The following is a 17,779-nucleotide window of genomic DNA, read 5'->3' as shown; positions in this document are numbered from 1 at the left end:
ATTACTTGAATAGAATTTGGAAGTGAAGTGGACATTATTTCCCCTCCCCCCCAGAGCCCCTGGGTTGAGAAATGTCTGTTGAGTTTCTAGGCAGGGTTGGGCCTAGTAGCCACTTATTGTTAGTGGCTACACTTTCTGTTGTACCCCCTTGCCTAGCAGCTGCCTGGGCCCCCCTCTCTGTTGTACCCCTTTGCCTAGCAGCTGCCTGGGCCCCCCTCTCTGTTGTACCCCTTTGCCTAGCAGCTGCTTGGGCCCCCCTCTCTGTTGTGCCCCCTTGCCTAGCAGTACCTAGGAACCCCTGTCAAAACTGTTCTGTGAAAAATGTGTGCTATTGGAACCGCAAGGCTGTAACGGGAAGTGCTAAGATGCTTAAAAGGCACACACAACTTTGTTCAGGGCTGCCACCTTTGTGGACAGCCGCTGGCTAATAAAGACGCTCCCAAATTCTCAATAAACTCTTGCCTGTGCTTGTCTCAGTCTGTCCATTTCAGGGATAGAAACTTGAAGGATTTGCCCTCAAAAAGGGAGGGGGCTTTGACAATTTTCAAGAGGAAGTCAGTTTGAAGAAAATTAGAAGTAAATGTAAGGTAGGAGGTAAGGACGGTAGATATGAATCCAAGGACAATATTTTCCTAACCAAAAATAGACAGGTAATTTAACAAACTACATTTTTTCCAAAAACACTTTCTTAAAAATATACTTTAAAAAAGAAAAGAAAAAAATTTAACACTGTAATTATCATCCTAGCATGGCCTCCAAAAAAGAGATGAAAAAATACACCTCTCTCCCTTCTTTGAAGAGGTGCGCAACTACTTAGTTTTCCTAAAGAGCTATAGTGATATTTCACTAGACAAATGAGGTGGGAAGGATACATTTAGAAATGAAGGTGATAGAAAAATGATAGCAATATTTAAAATTTTAAGTTTACTGTCTATGTATAATAATTTACAAATCTTTTTTCTTTTGCTTCTTTGTTTTTATGTATTTATTTATATGCTTGAATACATATCAATAAAAGTTAGAAATTAAATGATTTTAAGTTAAAAATGAATAAATAAAAGGAAGGCTTATGTGGGTTTAAAAATGTATACTTTCTTTTCTTGAAATCTAGGCTGACCCAGAAAACCTCTTTGACCTAGCAAGTAGAATATATGTGGCTGCTATAGTTTTGTAGAGCACAGGTATGCTTAAAGAGTTTCACTGGAAAGAAAAGGAAATATGACAATAGCTAGAAAAGAACAGTAGTGGGCAGGACTGCAAAGTGGCTACAGTATTCTGTTTTTTGTTGTTATTTGTTTGCTTTATTTCTGCAAGCTAGGTCAATTTTGATTTAACCAATGAAATCACAGATCCAGATTGAAAAAAAGAGAGAGGTGCCAAATTCCAGTTTAGCATATCAAATCAAAGATTTAGACTTAGAAAGAATCTTAGAGATGATCTAGCCCAAAGCACTAATTTTACAATGTAAATAAGATCCAAAATAGGATATGAAGGGACTTGTTCAAGGTCATACAGAGAATAAGTAGCAGGGCAAGGATATGAACCAAGGTCCTTTGTTAGGTTAAAAAAAAGTTCAAGAAGAAAGAGATAATTCAATGAAGGTAATAACTAGTATTTATGCAGGGCTTTAAGGTTTACAAAGAACTTTACACATTATCTCATTTTTATCCTTAAAACAAACATTGGAGGTAGGTGCTATTATTATCCCCATTTTGCAGATGAAGAAACTGAGGCACAGAGAAGTTAAATGACTTGCCTAAGGTCACATAAGATAGTATCGAGGCTATATTTGAATTCAGATATTCCTTACTCCATGTTCCATCCTTTATCCACTCCACCACTTAAGTGCTTTAAATTAATAAATATGAATTTACTAAGTGACAAGCACTAGGCTAAGGCTCAGGATACAAAGTAAAAGTAAAAACAGCCCAGGATCTCAAAACTGTACAATCTAATGGGGGAGCAGGGAGGAGACAATATGCAAATAAAAAGGCATATAAGAAATACTTACAGAGTAGATACAAGGTAAGTGCTTCCTACAGAGGCAAGCATTTGAGTTGTCTTAAAAGAAGCCAGAATTTCTAAGAAGTGAGGGATAGAAGGATTTCCAGGAGGCTCAAATACAGGAGATGAGTATTAGATGTGAGGTACAGTAAGCAAGCCAAGAGGGCAGAACCTGAGAGTCCATGTAGGAGAGTAATGTGTAAGAACGGAAAAATTTATGAGATGGTATTGCCTAAGAATTAGGTAGGAAGGGACTGGGCCTGTATTACTTATTAATTATTAATATTCCCTTCCCTTCCTCCTGTCCTGTCCTCTCCCAAAACCCTAAACCTACTGCACTCTGAAACTTGGACCCCAATGGGACCCTCCTAGCTTACAGTGATTATCAACAGTAACTGTTGCTGTTTCCCACCCAGCCTGTCTAGACCTCATTAAAGGGGCCATGCCCAGGTGACTTCTTAAACAGGCCTATTCAATGGATGGGCGTTGCCTCACCTTAAGTGAGTACCTGCAAAGACCTTGGCCTAAAGGGCCCAAGGTCCCCAGTGCATCCTGGGCCATTTCCAGTCATCCTGAGGAATATCAGGTCACTGGATTCAGATGGCTCTGGAGAAGTGAGGCTGGTGACCTGCACAGCCCTTCCTCACTCAAAACAAAGTCAAATGTAAGTCATGTCATCATTTCTCTGATGGCATGGACTTCTTAGGCAACGAAGGATGAACATGCCGAAAAGAAAAACTTCAGAGAACAGGAAACAATCTTAGAGAAACATGTTTCTCTAAGTCTACCTAAGACTGAAGAGGAGGATAGGAGTACAGACAGGTCAGGGTGCTCAACCAGAAGGAATCCCTCCATCTGAAGACCACTCAGTTTGTACCTGTCTTGTTGTATTTTTACATTTTATCTCCTTATATTTATCTTTGCATTTTGTTACCTTCCTAACTAGTAAGCTCAGGAAAGACAAAAGAAATTCTTTGAATTTCCCACATTGATTAGCTGTTCCTTGTGGATAGGAAGCAGTAAAAAAACAGGTGTTTATTGAATTAAAGAATAATCTTTTATAACTTGAGAATCTCACAATTCAAGAAATCACCACATCAAGTGAAAGAACAATTATATTTGAGTACTCATTTTTAAAAACCATTCTTGAAAGAATTATTAATTACTTATTTATATAACACTTTATATAGCAACTTATATAGCATTTTAAGGTTTGTAAAGCACTTTATAAATATTAACTTAAGTAAATCTGTGAAACATCCTCTAGGCTATCTTCAAGCTGCCATACTCCTGGTTCTTTCTTTTTTTTTTTTTCTTTTTTTTTAATTTAACTTTTAACATTTATTTTCACAAAATTTTGGGTTAAAAATTTTCTCCCCTTTTATCCCCTCCCACCCCCAAACCCAAGCATTCTAATTGCCCCTGTGACCAATCTGCTCTCTCTTCTATCCTCCCTCTCTTGTCTCCGTCTTCTCTTTTGTCCTGTAGGGCCAGATAGCTTTCTTTACCCCTTAACCTGTATTTCTTATTTCCCAGTGGTAAGAACATTACAGTCGATCCTAACACTTTGAGTTCCAACTTCTTTAGCTCCCTCCCTCTCCACCCCTTCCCTTTGGAAGACAAGCAATTCAATATAGGCCAAATCTGTGTAGTTTTGCAAATGATTTCCATACTAGTTGTGTTGTATAGGACTAACTATATTTCCCTCCATCCTATCCTGTCCCCCATTACTTCTATTCTCTTATGATCCTTTCCCTCCCCATGAGTGTAGACCTTGGATTGCATTCTCCTCCCCATGCCCTCCCCTCTATCCTCCCCCCCACCCTGCTTGTGCCCTTGTCCCCCACTCTCCTGTATTGTGATAGGTTTTCCTATCAAAATGAGTGTGCATTTTATTCTTTCCTTTAGTGGAATGTGATGAGAGTAGACCTCATGTTTTTCTCTTGCCTCCCCTCTTTATCCCTCCACTAATAAGTCTTTTGCTTGCCTCTTTTATGAGAGATAATTTGCCCCATTCAACCTCTCCCCCTCTCCTCCCAATATTTCTCTCTCACTGCTTGGTTTCATTTTTTTTTAAAGATATGATCCCATCCTCTTCAATTCACTCTGTGCACTCTGTCTCTATGTATGTGTGCGTGTGTGCATGTGTGTGTGTGTACTCCCACCCAGTACCCAGATACTGAAATGTTTCAAGAGTTACAAATATTGTCTTTCCATGTAGGAATGTAAACAGTTCAACTTTAGTAAGTCCCTTATGACTTCTCTTTGCTGTTCACCTTTTCATGGTTCTCTTCATTCTTGTGTTTGAAAGTCAAATTTTCTTTTCAGCTCTGGTCTTTTCATCAAGAAAATTTGAAAATCCTCTATTTCATTGAAAGACCATTTTTTCTCCTGAAGTATTATACTCAGTTTTTCTGGGTAGGTGATTCTTGGTTTTAGTCCTAGTTCCTTTGACTTCTGGAATATCCTATTCCATTCCCTTCGATCCCTTAATGTAGAGGGTGCTAGATCTTGTGTTATCCTGATTGTATTTCCACAATACTTGAATTGTTTCTTTCTAGCTGCTTGCAATATTTTCTCTTTCACCTGGGAATTCTGGAATTTGGCCACAATGTTCCTAGGAGTTTCTCTTTTTGGATCTCTTTCATGCGGTGTTCTGTGGATTCCTTGAATATTTATTTTGCCCTCTGGTTCTAGAATCTCAGGGCAGTTTTCCTTGATAATTTCATGGAAGATGATGTCTAGGCTCTTCTTTTGATCATGGTTTTCAGGTAGTCCCAGAATTTTTACATTGTGTCTCCTGAATCTATTTTCCAGGTCAGTTGTTTTTCCAATAAGATATTTCACATTATCTTCCATTTTTCCAATCTTCTCGCTATGTTCTGTGATATCTGTCTTTCTCACAAAGTCCTTAGCGTCCATCTGTACCATTCTAGTTTTGAAAGAACTATTTTCTTCAGTGAGCTTTTGAATCTCCTTTTCCATTTGGCTAATTCTGCTTTTGAAAGCATTCTTCTCCTCATTGGCTTTTTGAACCTCTTTTGCCAATTGAGTTAGGCTAGTTTTCAAGGTGTTAATTTCTTCAACATTTTTTTGGTTCTCCTTTAGCAGGGAGCTGATCTGCTTTTCATGCTTCTCTTTCATCCCTCTCATTTCTCTTCCCAGTTTTTCCTCCACCTCTCTAACTTGATTTTCAAAATTCTTTTTGAGCTCTTCCATGGCCTGAGCCCATTGGGTGGGCTGGGACACAGAATCCTTGATTTCTGTGTCTTTGCCTGATGGTAAGTATTGTTCTTCCTCATCAGAAAGGGAGGAAATGTCTGTTCTCCAAGAAAGTAGCCTTCAATAGTTTTATTTCTTTTCCCTTTTCTGGGCATTCTCCCCAGCCAGTGACTTGACCTCTGAATATTCTCCTCACACCCACCTCGCCTCCTGGTCCTCCCAGCCAGCGTTTGGGGACTGAGATTCAAATGCTGCTTCCCGCCTTAGGGCTTTTGGCGGGGGCAGGGCTGCTATTCAGTGTGAGAATTAAGTTCAGGTGGTCAGGTCAGGGCAGGGCCACCTCTCAGGCTCAGTTCCCTCAGGGGGTTTATGTACAGACCTTCCACAATGGATCCAGGCTCCTGCCTGCTTGGGGAGCCCCTGTCTGCAGCCGCCTCTCAGCTTCTATCTCCCGGGGGGGGGGGGGGGGGCCCGAGCCATGGGGGCACTCCCCTCTCGACCCGCCAAAGAGACTCTCTCACCAACCCCCGTCACCTGTGGGTGGAGGGGCTTGTGCCGCTGCTGGAGATCCCGTCCCTGAAGCCTGCTCGGATCTGTACCTCTTGGAGCCGCCGCAGGTCTGGGCTGGGCTCCGTGTCTGCAGCACGACGGACCTTTTGCGAGAGGTTTGCAGGTCCCTCTGTGGGTGGAGGGACCCGCGTGGCCGCTGGAGATCCCGTCCCAGTAGCCCGCTCGGATCTTTTCCTCACGGTGTCTCGGCCGCTGCAGGGCTGCACTCAGCTCCCAGTCCCGGCGCCCAGTCCGCAGCACAAAGCACCCCCCACGAGAGGTTTGCAGGTCTCTCCGGAACAGAAATCTCCCTCGCTCCAATATTCCGTGGCCTCTGGGTGCAGAATTCACCGTGAGTTGGTCCCCTCTAGCCGTTCTGTGGGTTGTGGGTTCAGAGCTATGTGTATGTGTGTCCTTCTACTCCGCCATCTTGGTTCCGCCCCCACTCCTGGTTCTTTCACCTGAAAACTAGAATTCAAGCCTCACCTTGAGACAGCTAGCTTGGATAGAGTGCAAGGCTTAGAGAAAGGAAGACCTGAGTTCAAGTCCAGCTCAGATACTTATTAGCTGTGTGATCCTGAGCAAGGCAACCTCCATCTGCCTCAGTTTCCATATTTGTAAAATGAGGATAATAAGAATACCTATGTCCCAGGGTTATTGTGAGGATCAAATGAGATATTTGCAAAGTCCTTAGCACAGAGCCTAGTACGGAGTAGGCACTTAATAAATGCTTATTTCCCTCCCCTCCCTTTGTTTCTTTCCTCCTTCTTTTCCTTCCTTCTCTCCTCCCTCCCTCCTTTCCTCTCTCCCTCCTTCCTTCCTTCCTTCCTTCCTTCCTTCCTTCCTTCCTTCCTTCCTTCCTTCCTTCCACCTCAGGCCCCTGGTAAACAGTCATTTTATCCTGCCCAAAACCAGGTCCACCATGTTCCTTCCTAGTTATTTCATGCCATGCTGCAACAGATACCCTCTTCCCTCCGTCCCCGCCCCTCCTTTCCAACTCTATCCTTGAAAAAAGCAATCAAGTCAACACTACCATTCTGGACAAGGAAGGGTCAAGCAACTGCCCCAATGACTACAATCACCATTCCCAGGATTCCCCAATCCTTAATATTTCTCTCTTATCACCATATTAGAATATAAGCTCCTTGAAGGCAGGGCAAATTTGCTTAACTTTCTATCCCCAGGTGCTTAGCATAACATATTAAGCTTGTAATAACTAGTATTTTCATTCATGTATATGAATTAAACATTTTATAGAAAAAATGAAAATTTATCTTCTTATTTACAAGTAATACAGATCAAAGATGAGGTTTGATAGATACTGTTATTCTTACTGCATATCACCTAGCTTTGACTAGTTCCTCCGAAAAAAGGTTTCCCATCTCAGTCTTTATTTTGCAGTACCTTTTGTCTACTTTTCATATGGTAGTAATTTACTACTTCGGAATGAAAATAGTAGTTACTAATATTTTTACAGAACAAAATTAATATATACATTGGGAACTATACTTCTGATTAGGCAGCAAAGGCAGTACAACAAAAAACAGAAAAAAGTTTGAATCTTGCCTCAGACACTAGCTCTGTGACCTTGGGCAAGTCACTTATAGTGGAGATAACAATCAGTATTTGATTGTTGTGATGATCAAACTGTGAGAAGTTAGTATGTGAAAAGGACTGCAAGCTTTAAAGAATTATATAAACACTAGCTCTTATTATTTTACAGGACAATATACTAAGTAAAATTTTTTAAAGGATTATGATAATAACAATAGTAACAAATACAAAATACTAATAACAAGTACAAAAAAATTCACCAGAAAATCCAGAAATTTTACTGACTTATATGTATGAAGCAGTGTTTAATGGGATTTTTTTCATGTAATATACATATCTAATATATTTTTATTTTAGGTAAACATGTAGTTCTCACTTTTATTATAAGTTGACATTTTCCTTTCTGAAATAAAATATCTGAAATAGTCATTCATCCTTATAGAAGTGGCTAATGGAACTACCTCACTTGAATTAAAAATGAAAAAAAAAAGATACATTCCTTTAAAAATATATTAATCTCAAAATGTAAATGTGAACCAGAAGATATACTTGCACTCTAAGAAAAAGAGATCTGAAAAATTATGTCTGTACAAAAGTAAATTTTCTTTTACTTGGTTATTCAAACTGTACAGATTTACAACAGTATTTCATTAAATCACACACAAATGAAAATGGCATTTTTACCTTCTCCTTTCCATCTACTGCAAAAAGGAGATGTTCCCAAATTGTTAGTGCTAGGTTAAACTAGAGAGGATCCTGTCTCCAAACATACTTTAAGTCTTGAAAAGACCATTTAAAATTTTAATAATCTATTAAATTCTCTATAACCTAAATGAATATGAAGGCTATTTGAACACAGTCTTAAGTGAAATTCCTCAGTGTTCACTCACTATCACTCATCCAACAAATTCTCTTCTTTTTCTCCCCTAACATGTGATTCAAATAGCTTTCTGCTACAGAAAACAAAACAACAAAATCTTCTTCTATTATCACTCCTCATTCTCATCACCTGTGATGGCAATCAAAATAGGATCTTTTGCTGTTTTTGTTTTAGTATAATCAAGTGCCTTTACTCTGGCTCTAAAAATAGTATAAATACTCAAGTTGAGGTTTTACTTTAGGGCTTAGTTTCTGTAAGAAATCTGAGTGCTAGATGAGGACCCTGGGAAGCCAATAAGGAGCCCCCTGACTACAAGAATCCAGATGTCATGCTTCACTCTCTGGTAACTATGGTCAGACAGTTGGAGTCTGTTGAATTCAGCCAGAGGAAGCCATGTCTGTTGATCTTTTGATTTCTCTATATTTTCTTTGAAATTCAGGGTGCTGACTCTCTAAACTAACTGAATGATATATATACTTGGTTAAAGGAATGATACATGTGCTTGATTAAAGTGATTGTTAACCCCTTGAAAGTTGTTTTCCTTTTATAAATGCAGATCTAAGAACCTGTGATAGCAGGCCCCCCTGTACATGTTGGGGTGCTTACTGCTACATTACCATGGAGCTGCGCCTCTCTACTCTCCTTCCTCTTCTTAAGCCTCTGGAAATACATTCTCTCATCCACTTCCTATTCCTCTTTTCACCTTCTTGAATAAATAGAAAACTCAGTATTCCTGGGTCCTCTTCAATGTACTTTTTTTGGGGCTCCCACTCACACAGCAGACTAAAAATGGGACTAGGTAGATTCCATGCTCCTAACTGACCTTTTAAGTCCTTCTCTCTGCTTCTTCACAGAACAACCTCTCCTTTTGAGGTTCATCCCATTTACCCATTCCAAATTCAATAAATAAAATACATTTCAGAAACTCAGATTGCAATCATGTATATCACAAAACAGCATTCCTTAAAGTATACAATTAATAGTAAGAAATATACTTCAACATTCTTGTTACGTGTTAACTTTCTATATATTACAAAAAGGGAAAAGTTAAAACTACTAAAAATAGAAGTTTTAGGATACTATGCAAAATATTTGTGCTTTCACACTGGAAGAATTATTACAGAAAAAATATGGAAAAGGCACAATCTATTACATTTTATGCCTCATGTTTCTATTTTCTATGAAGTCCTAGTCATCTCTCTAACACATTTTTTTTGACTATAAGCTACTTCTACTTGTCCATCCCACCTCAGCCACACACAAAGATGGTCATAACCTTGATCTTGTCACTTGTAAATGTACCATCTCCATGTTCTATAATTCCAAAATCCCATTATCTGATCATATTCTATTAGCTTTTCACCACTCCCTCTGCCTTCACTTACCCTTTGTCCACATCATGATCTTCAATCTCTTTACCTACAATTTCCTGCTAGTTCATCTCCCTTGCATTAGCCACTATACTCTTTTCTCCATCTTGACTTTTGTGAGCCAATTCATGGTCCTCTTTGTTTAACTCTCTATCACTCTTAGCATATCACTAATTATATCCTGCCAAGCCTCAGCCTTGGATCACTTCCTCCATCCACCTCCTTCACAACTACCCACATCTACATATGTGCTGCTAAATGATGATGGAGAAAATCTCATGCAACCATTCTACTACAAATTTATGTAACATAGCCTCAACTGGGCTCTCACCCAGAAACTTCAACTTTCACTCTTGCTAGGCAGTTCTTCTTTTCACCTGCTCACATTTTATAGAAAAAAAACTGAGGCCATTCATCATGCACTCCCTCTTCTCCCCTCTTCCTCATCTCACATCACTCATATGCTTCTGCCACTATCTCCTTTCACCCATTTCACATGATAAGGTCCCTTACTCTTTACCAGGGATAATCCAACCACCTGCTGAACTAATCCCATTCTATTCCAGCTCCTCCAACAAAGGGCAATTTTCTCATTCTCACTCTTTCATTTATTTTCAGTCTCTCCCTATCTATGAAATTCCTGCCCTACTGAATGTAAATGATATTCGTGTCTTCCTCACCTTTAAAAACATGTCACTTGATCTTTCCATCCCCTCTCTTCTTTCTCTTTTGCCTTTTGTAGGTAAATTTCTTAAAAGGGCAATGTATGTTAAGTGTCTCTACTTTTTCTCCTATCACTCTCTTTTTAACCCTTTATAATGTGACTTATGACCTTTATCATTCCACCAAAGTTGATCTCTTCAAAGTTACCAGTGATCTTAGTTTTCAAATCCAGTGGCAAAATTTTCCAAATCTTAGTCTCCTTGACCTCTTGATAGCCTCTGACTATGGATCATCCTCTTCTTGATATTCTCTTCTCTCTAGGTTTTTGGGATATGACTCTCCTGATTCTCCTCCTACCTATCTGACCACTCTTTCTCTGTCTCTTTTGTGGGATCTTCCCAAAGATCATGCCCTCCAACCACAGATATCCTTCAGGGTTCTACCTGGGGCTTTCTTTTCCCTCTATACTACTTCTTCACTTGCTGATCTCATCAGATCTCATCTATTTAATTATCATCCTTAAAGCTAATGATTCTCAAATTTACCCTTCTTTTCCCAGTCTCTCTACTGATCTCCAATCTCACATCTTCAGCTACCTTGTAGACATCTTAAACTCAATATATTCAAAATGGAATTTATTATCTTACTTCCTAAACCCTCCCCTCCTCCTACCTTTCCTAATACTGTAGAGGGCAAAGCCATCCTCCCAGTCCTCAGGCTTACAACCTAGGAGTTATCTTGTACTCACTGTCAACCCCCATTTCCAATCTTTTCTCAGGGGCCTGTTGATTTTACCTCTGCAGCAACATTTCTCAAACATGCCCTTTTCTCTCCTCTGACACTGTCATTACTCTAAAGTGAACCCTGAAAATAGCCTGCAGGTGGGTCTGCCTGCTTCTAGTCTCTCCCACTCAATTCACCCTCCATTCAACCAAAAATGATTTTCCCAAAATGCAAGGTCGACCATGTCTATTCAATAAACTTCACTCTTTCAATTATCTCTATTTCTCCAGTATATAACTTGCTTTGCATAGATTTGCATATGGTCTACCTCATAGATTATAAGCTTTTTGAGGCCTGGAACTTTCTTTTACCCTTTTGGTATCCCTGGTGCTTAGCAAAGTACCTGGCAATTAAGCAGGTGCTTAATAAATGTTTACTGACTGTTTTTCTTGATAAAACTCCTGTGGGTCCCTATCTCTTCCAGAACCAAATACAAAAATCCTCTGTTTGACCCTTCGTATTCTAGAGCCCTCCTTTACTCTTCTTAAGCCTTTACTCTATGAAATGTACTCATCCTCTTCAATCCACTGATACTGGCCTCCTTGCTGTTCCAGGAACAAAATACTGCATCTCCCAGCTCAGGACATTTTCTCTGACTGTCCCCCAGGCCTGGAATGCTCTCCATCCTCAACTCTGCCTAGTAATTTTCCTGGTTTCCTTTAAGTTCTAATTGAAATCCCGTCTTTCATTGAAAGTCTTTCATAACCCCTCTTAGTTCTAGTGCCCCAAATCTCTCTTAATTATATCCTAGTTATCTTGTATATAACTTGTTTGTACATGTTTGTTTGTTGTCTCCCCCATTAGACTGTGAGCTCCTTTATGGCAGGAACTGTGTTCTCCCTCTTTTTGAATCCCCGTTTAGCACAGCACTTGTCACAGGGGTTTAATAAATGTTGTAGTAGGCATTTAATAAATGCTTATTGGCTGGCTGACCACTTACTAGCCAGGTGACCTTAAGCAAGTCCCATCATTCCATCTCCCTTCCCACATCTACAACAGGAAGGGTTTGGACTAGGTGGTACCAAAGGCCCTACCTGGATCTCCAGCATCTAGATAGGAGGTTCCCAAACTTATTTGGCTTAAGGACCCTTTTCAAAAAAACATTACTTGGCACACCCCTGGAAATCTACAAAGAAAGTTTTCTTTAACACTTTAAAGTGTTTTTTAAAATTTGCATCATTTCAAAAAAATTTTTTTTAAATTACACAAGCTAAATCTAATAATTTATTATAAATTTGTGGGGTTTTTGACTGCATTGAAATTTTGAACATAGTATCCTATTGTAAAAAGTCATGGCCTGCAGGGATTCCCGCTGATATTCTGGACTTTCTGACAATGCAGGGCAACCTCACTTGCCAACATCTGCTTGTTTAAGACCTGCCCCTGGACTTAACCACTGATGGGCTATAGCTTGCACTTTGTATGCTTATTTGGAAAATCACTTACTCACAAGGACTTTGACTTCATTACACAACAGATGAGACATGTACAAAGTTTTTCAAAATTTTCTTCTCTTCTTTCCTTGTGCTTCCACAGCCCCTTATTTTTATTAAGCTCTCCCAACTGCACCCAAGGTTTCTACCACCAGTCCTGCCCCGAGCCTGGATCCTTCCAGCTTCGCCCACTTTGGGATCCTTTGAATCCAGATTCCAGAATCCGGATTTTGGATCATAGTGGGTTCATGATAAATACTTGACTGGGCTTCCTTTCATGCAAGGATTCTTTACCTAGGGGATGTAAACAGATTTTGGGGGGGTGGGGGGGAAGAGGTTCCTGTAAATTTGCATGGGAAAAAAATTACATCCTTATTTTCACTAACCAATTATTCAAAATTCTTCTGAGAAAGGTTCCACAGACTTCACCAGACCGGCAAAGGGGTCCAGAACACAAAAGAGGGTTAAGAGTCCCCTGCTTCAAAAGTTCTGAGGTCGAAGGAAGGCTGGGGGGAAAGAGGAGAAAGTAGACAGTTCCCCTCTCTGTGTGTTTTGAAAAACTGAGCACCCAGTTCGCGTCGGGTCCAACTGCAAATCTTCCCCAAGTATGGGGGATGGAATCTGCCATGTCCTTAGCTGTCATCTAGTCCAGCTTCCTCACTTTAAAGACAAGGAAACTAAGGCCCGGGGAAGGTAAGTGACTGATCCAAGGCGGCACGGCTCGTAAACGACAGGGCGGGAATTCGAACTCGGGTCTCCCGACTCCAAGGTGCGGCCGGCGCTCTCCACAGCGCACCCCGCCAACAGGGAAGCGAGGGGGAAGCTCCCCCGCGCCCGCGCGCGCTCTCACCTTTCCGTTGGTGGGCGGCTCCTGGATGTAAATGTTGCTCATCCTGGACGGCTGTCGGGGGAGGGGAGATCCGCTGCCGGGCTCCTTACGAGGCTCAAGGGCTCTCTGTCTGACCGTCCGCGCTGCACGGCGAAGGGAAAGCCCAGCGGGCCAGTCCTGACAGCTCCTAGAGGCGGCCTCAGCTACGGCATCAACTGCCGGTCCTGCCCTTCCGACAGCCTAACAAGGCACTAACTGACCCAGGCGGCCGCCATACTGCACCTGGCCCTGCGCACCGCTCTCTGCGGGGAGGGGTGTCCTCGACCTTCTCCTACAGAAATTCTCCTGGAGAGAGTGAAGAGAGCCCGCTGAGCATCCGCTTGAAGTTAATATTCATTTAATTATCTAGCTTCGCAAGAAACTTTCTTTTGTTTTAAATCAATCTTTAGTTAACGATTGGCAAGTCCTAAACGCCCTCCCCCGGTGTATGTATATGTCAGAAATGGTTTGGACCACCAGTGCTCGGTCTTATGCCTCCGTCCGCGAACTGCGGCTGAAACTGCCGCGTTCTGTAGTCTTCCTCGGGACTCGGGTCCCTAAGAGGAGGCTGTGGCGGGAGAGGGGAAACCCGCGGCGCAGCCGGAGTCACCGGAAGCGGTGTCCGGGGAGCGAAGGCGGCGGCGGCGGCGGCGGCGGCGGCGGTGGCAACGGCAGCTGAGGCCCAGAGGCTGCTTCCGCCCGGGCTATGGCCCTGCCAGGTGACTGCCCCGGGGTCGGCCGGAGCACGGGGAGGCGAGCCGGGAGGGAGGTGGCGGGGGAGCTCGGAGCTCTGCGGCCTGGGCGAGGGAGAGCGTGAGCGGGAGGTCAGGTTTCCGTGGTGGATTGTGTATGTGTGTGTGCGGTGTGATTGTAGACTGTGAGTGTGTATATGGGGGATGTACTTACATGTATGAATGTAGTGGGAACACGTGTGTGGTGTATTGTGCATATGTGATCACGTGTACGTGAGTGTGTATGTGTGGTGTCTGTATGTGTGTGTAGCGTACGAACACATGTGTGATTGTGTCATTGTGTATGTGCGGTGTGTGTACCAGGCGGTGGAGGCAGCTAGGTAGATCCGTGCCTAGAGGTTCATGTGAGGCCTCAGACACTCCTTAGCTGTGCGGCCCTAGACAGATCACCTCCACTGGAGAGGGGAGTGGCCAGCCCCTCGCCTATCTTTGCCAAGAGAACCACCTCACAGGTCATGAAGAGTGGGATACAACACAGCACACATGTCATTGGGTGGCGTATTTGATTACGTTTGCGTGGTATATGTTTATACGTATATGAATGTAGTATGATTGTGTGTGATTGTACATGTGCGAGCATGTATTATGTGGGCGAAATGTGTGCTGTGATATGGCTTGAGAGTGTGGGATATAGACATGTACGTGGCTTGTGTTGCGTACATGTATACACATGCGTGTACACAAACACATTATGTTTGTAGTTGTATGTCATGTCTGGTGTGTGTATGTGTTTACATGTGTATGCTTATATGTGTATATATGGTATATACATATTTTATGTAATATATGTTTATGAATATATGTGTGTCTGATTATGTTATATGTGGCGTGCATGTATGAGTGTAAGCATGCTGTATATGCATGTGGTATGCATATGTTATGTGATGTATTTTGTATGCATGGGTATATGTTTATGTGGTGTACATGCATGTGCGTGCGAATGTATAAAGTATATTTGTGGTATGTATGTGGTGTTACATATATGACAGTATTGTGGACAGTGTATATGTGGTGTGTGTTTATAGGTATATATGTTGTGCGTTCATGTCTGCATGTGGTATGTATATATGTATACATGGTGTGTGTGCACAGATGTTTGTGGGGGAGAGAGTAGGAGAGATGGGGGAAGCGTGATATTTTTAAAAGTTTTTTAATAGTAATAATGCCTTTTTTTTAATTAAGTTAAACTCCAGAGACAGGGTGGTGTAGTGAAAAGTGTCTAGAAACCAAAGCCTAATTTTAATTAATCTAGATGTGACATATTTTCTACATACCACCACCAGAGAGCAAGACACAGTCCCCTTAATTTCTTCGTGCCTCTGTTGACTCCTTTAAAAGAGGTTATACACTAAGTGGTTTTTAAGGACCCTTTCCAGCTCTAAATTCTATGGCCCTAAATCAGGAGTTCTTAACCTTTTTTCCCCTGGGTCATGGACCCCTTTGGCAGTCGGGTAAAACCTATGGATCCCTCACCTAAATAATGTTTTTAAATAATTGAAAGAAATACTCAATTTTAATTAGAGGTTAGTTTTTAAAAAGAAGTCTTTTTCCCCCATCTAAATTCACAGTCTCCTTAAAATCTTTCCACAGACCTCTTGTCTATTTTGTATCCCAAGTTAAGAATCCCTACCCCAAATTGAGGCATGGTTAAAGAATGAAAATTTCTCTGAGCCAGTTTCCTAAGTGAATACTTGTCCTACCTACTTTAAAGTATCATTCCTGGGAATACACTCAAATCAATTCAATAGGCATGTATTAATTGCCCACTTCATGGTACAGTGCTTGGAGATGGAGTCAGGACCCACTTAAATTCTCTGCCTCTTTAATACCTGTATAACCTTGGGTACCTCACTTAACGTATCTGGAACTCAGTTTGCTTACCTGTAAAATAATAGGATTAGACTAGATAGCATCTGAGATAACTTTCATTTTTAAATCTATGATCCTATAAACTGCCTCCCCAAATCTACGTTGTCAAGGGATATGGGGAAGTAGAATTTTGGTAAGTCAGGGATCATTCTACATTCTTGGTACTTAGTATTTCTGGAGAGTATAACACACACACACACACACACACAAATTATAATATAAAATTATACATGATGTGTACATTAGAGATTTATGTAAAATGCTACGTGAGGTCCCAGAGAAAGAGTTGGCATTTTAATTTGAATTGTAAATAATGGATAGGAATTCAGTAGACGAAAGAATGGTAGGGGAATTCCTTTGGGACTAATGAAAAAGATTCCTAAAGGTACATTCCCAGAATAGCCACTTTGGCCTGAACTAGATAGTTGATGTATGACGGTAGTAATGCCAGACTGGAGGGTACCTTACATGCCAGACAAGAGATTGAACTTTGCCTAGGCAGTAAATTAAGGCTATTGTAGATTTTTTAGCAGAAAAGTGATGTGACCTGATTTCCAAATGAGGAATTCAGCAGAGGAGGAAAGCATTCATTGGACGGTAGAAGACTATTACAGTAGTGCACGTGAATAGTGATTATTTTCTACGTGAGGGGGATGGTAGTGCAGAAGAAAAAGGAGGAGGTATCATAAAAATGGGAAAAGGTCCCACATGTACAAAAATATTAATAGCAATTCTTTATGTGGTAGCCAAGAACTGGAAATTGAGGGAATGCCCATCAATTGGGGGATGGCTGAACAAGTTGTGGTATATGAATGTAATGGAATGCTGTTGTGCTATAAGAAATGACAAATAGTCGGACTTCAGAAAAACCTGGAAAGACTTATGTGAACTAATGCTGAGTGAAATGAGCAGGACCAGGAGAACATTATAGACAGTAACAGCTACAGTGTGCAAGGAGACTAAGCCCTTCACAACAATGCAAGGACCTAAAACATTCCCAAAGGACTCTTGAGGCAAAATGCCATCCACATCCAGAGAAAGAACTATGGAATGGGAACACAGAATGAAGCAGACTATTTTCTCTTGTGTTATGTTTTGGTTTGGTTTAGTTTTTCTCATGGTTTCTCCCATTCATTTTAATCCTTCTATGCACCATGACTTATGTAAAAATATTTTTAATAAGAATGTATGTGTAGAACCTATTGCAAGCCATCTCAGGGAAGGAGGGTGAGGAAGGGGGAGAAAATTTAAGAGTTATGGAAGTGATTGTAGAAAACTGAAAACAAATAAATTAATGTAAAAAAAATAAAAAGGAGGAGATGGTTGTGAAAAGATATTGCAGAGATGAAATTAACTGGGCTTGATGGCCAGTGTGCCAAGCTGCAGCATGTACTCTCTGTATGACCATGGGCAAGTCACTAATAGGAGCATAGCTATTCTCATCTTTTCAAATGCTGACAACCGTATTGGTGTGTCTCACTTTAAAGGGTTGTTGTATTTGAAAAGCACTTCTGAAATTTCAAGTATGCACTGTTTGTTTGCTGGGTCACCAAGGGACATGTCATTTAAGCTTGTAAGCTTCATTTTCAGTATCTCTAAAAGGGAGGGGATAACAGTGTCTTTCAGACATAACAAAATACTTTCCTTACAAAGTTAGTTGAACCTTAAATGATGTAAAGTATTTTTTAAAATTATATGAATGTCAGCTATTCATGGTTTTGTTATTTTTATTGGAAGGGCAGCTAGGTGGTGCAGTGGATAGAGCACCAGTGCAGGAGTGAGGAGGACCTGAGTTCATCTCTCACCTCAGACATTTGACATTCACTAACTGT

General features: G+C 41.1%; 2 protein-coding genes across 6 annotated transcripts in view; one reads left to right on the top strand and one right to left on the bottom strand.

The window, feature by feature from the left end:
- The window catches only part of CWC27 (CWC27 spliceosome associated cyclophilin), a 322,938-nt gene that overhangs the window by 253,278 nt on the left and 51,881 nt on the right, over positions 1-17,779 (bottom strand). For 2 of the 5 annotated variants that reach the window (XM_072605064.1, XM_072605066.1), the window contains exon 1: positions 13,309-13,526. The exons of 1 other annotated variant lie outside the window; for it this stretch is intronic. In XM_072605064.1, coding sequence (XP_072461165.1) covers positions 13,309-13,350 — 42 coding nt within the window. In that variant the 5' untranslated portion in view covers positions 13,351-13,526. Of the gene's footprint in view, positions 1-12,844; positions 13,539-17,779 lie in introns of those variants that run through there. 2 more of the 5 variants (XM_072605062.1, XM_072605065.1) reach the window with 2 other exon arrangements.
- The window catches only part of SREK1IP1 (SREK1 interacting protein 1), a 52,833-nt gene continuing 48,622 nt past the window's right edge, over positions 13,569-17,779 (top strand). Inside the window, exon 1 of the mRNA XM_072605069.1 lies at positions 13,569-14,045. Coding sequence (XP_072461170.1) covers positions 14,033-14,045 — 13 coding nt within the window. The 5' untranslated portion in view covers positions 13,569-14,032. The remainder of the gene's footprint in view (positions 14,046-17,779) is intronic.

This window comes from Notamacropus eugenii, chromosome 4 (genome assembly GCF_028372415.1).
Source record: "Notamacropus eugenii isolate mMacEug1 chromosome 4, mMacEug1.pri_v2, whole genome shotgun sequence".
NCBI lineage: Eukaryota > Metazoa > Chordata > Mammalia > Diprotodontia > Macropodidae > Notamacropus > Notamacropus eugenii.
Note: the sequence above shows the minus strand (reverse complement) of the source record. Positions and strands in the feature narration are given on the sequence as shown.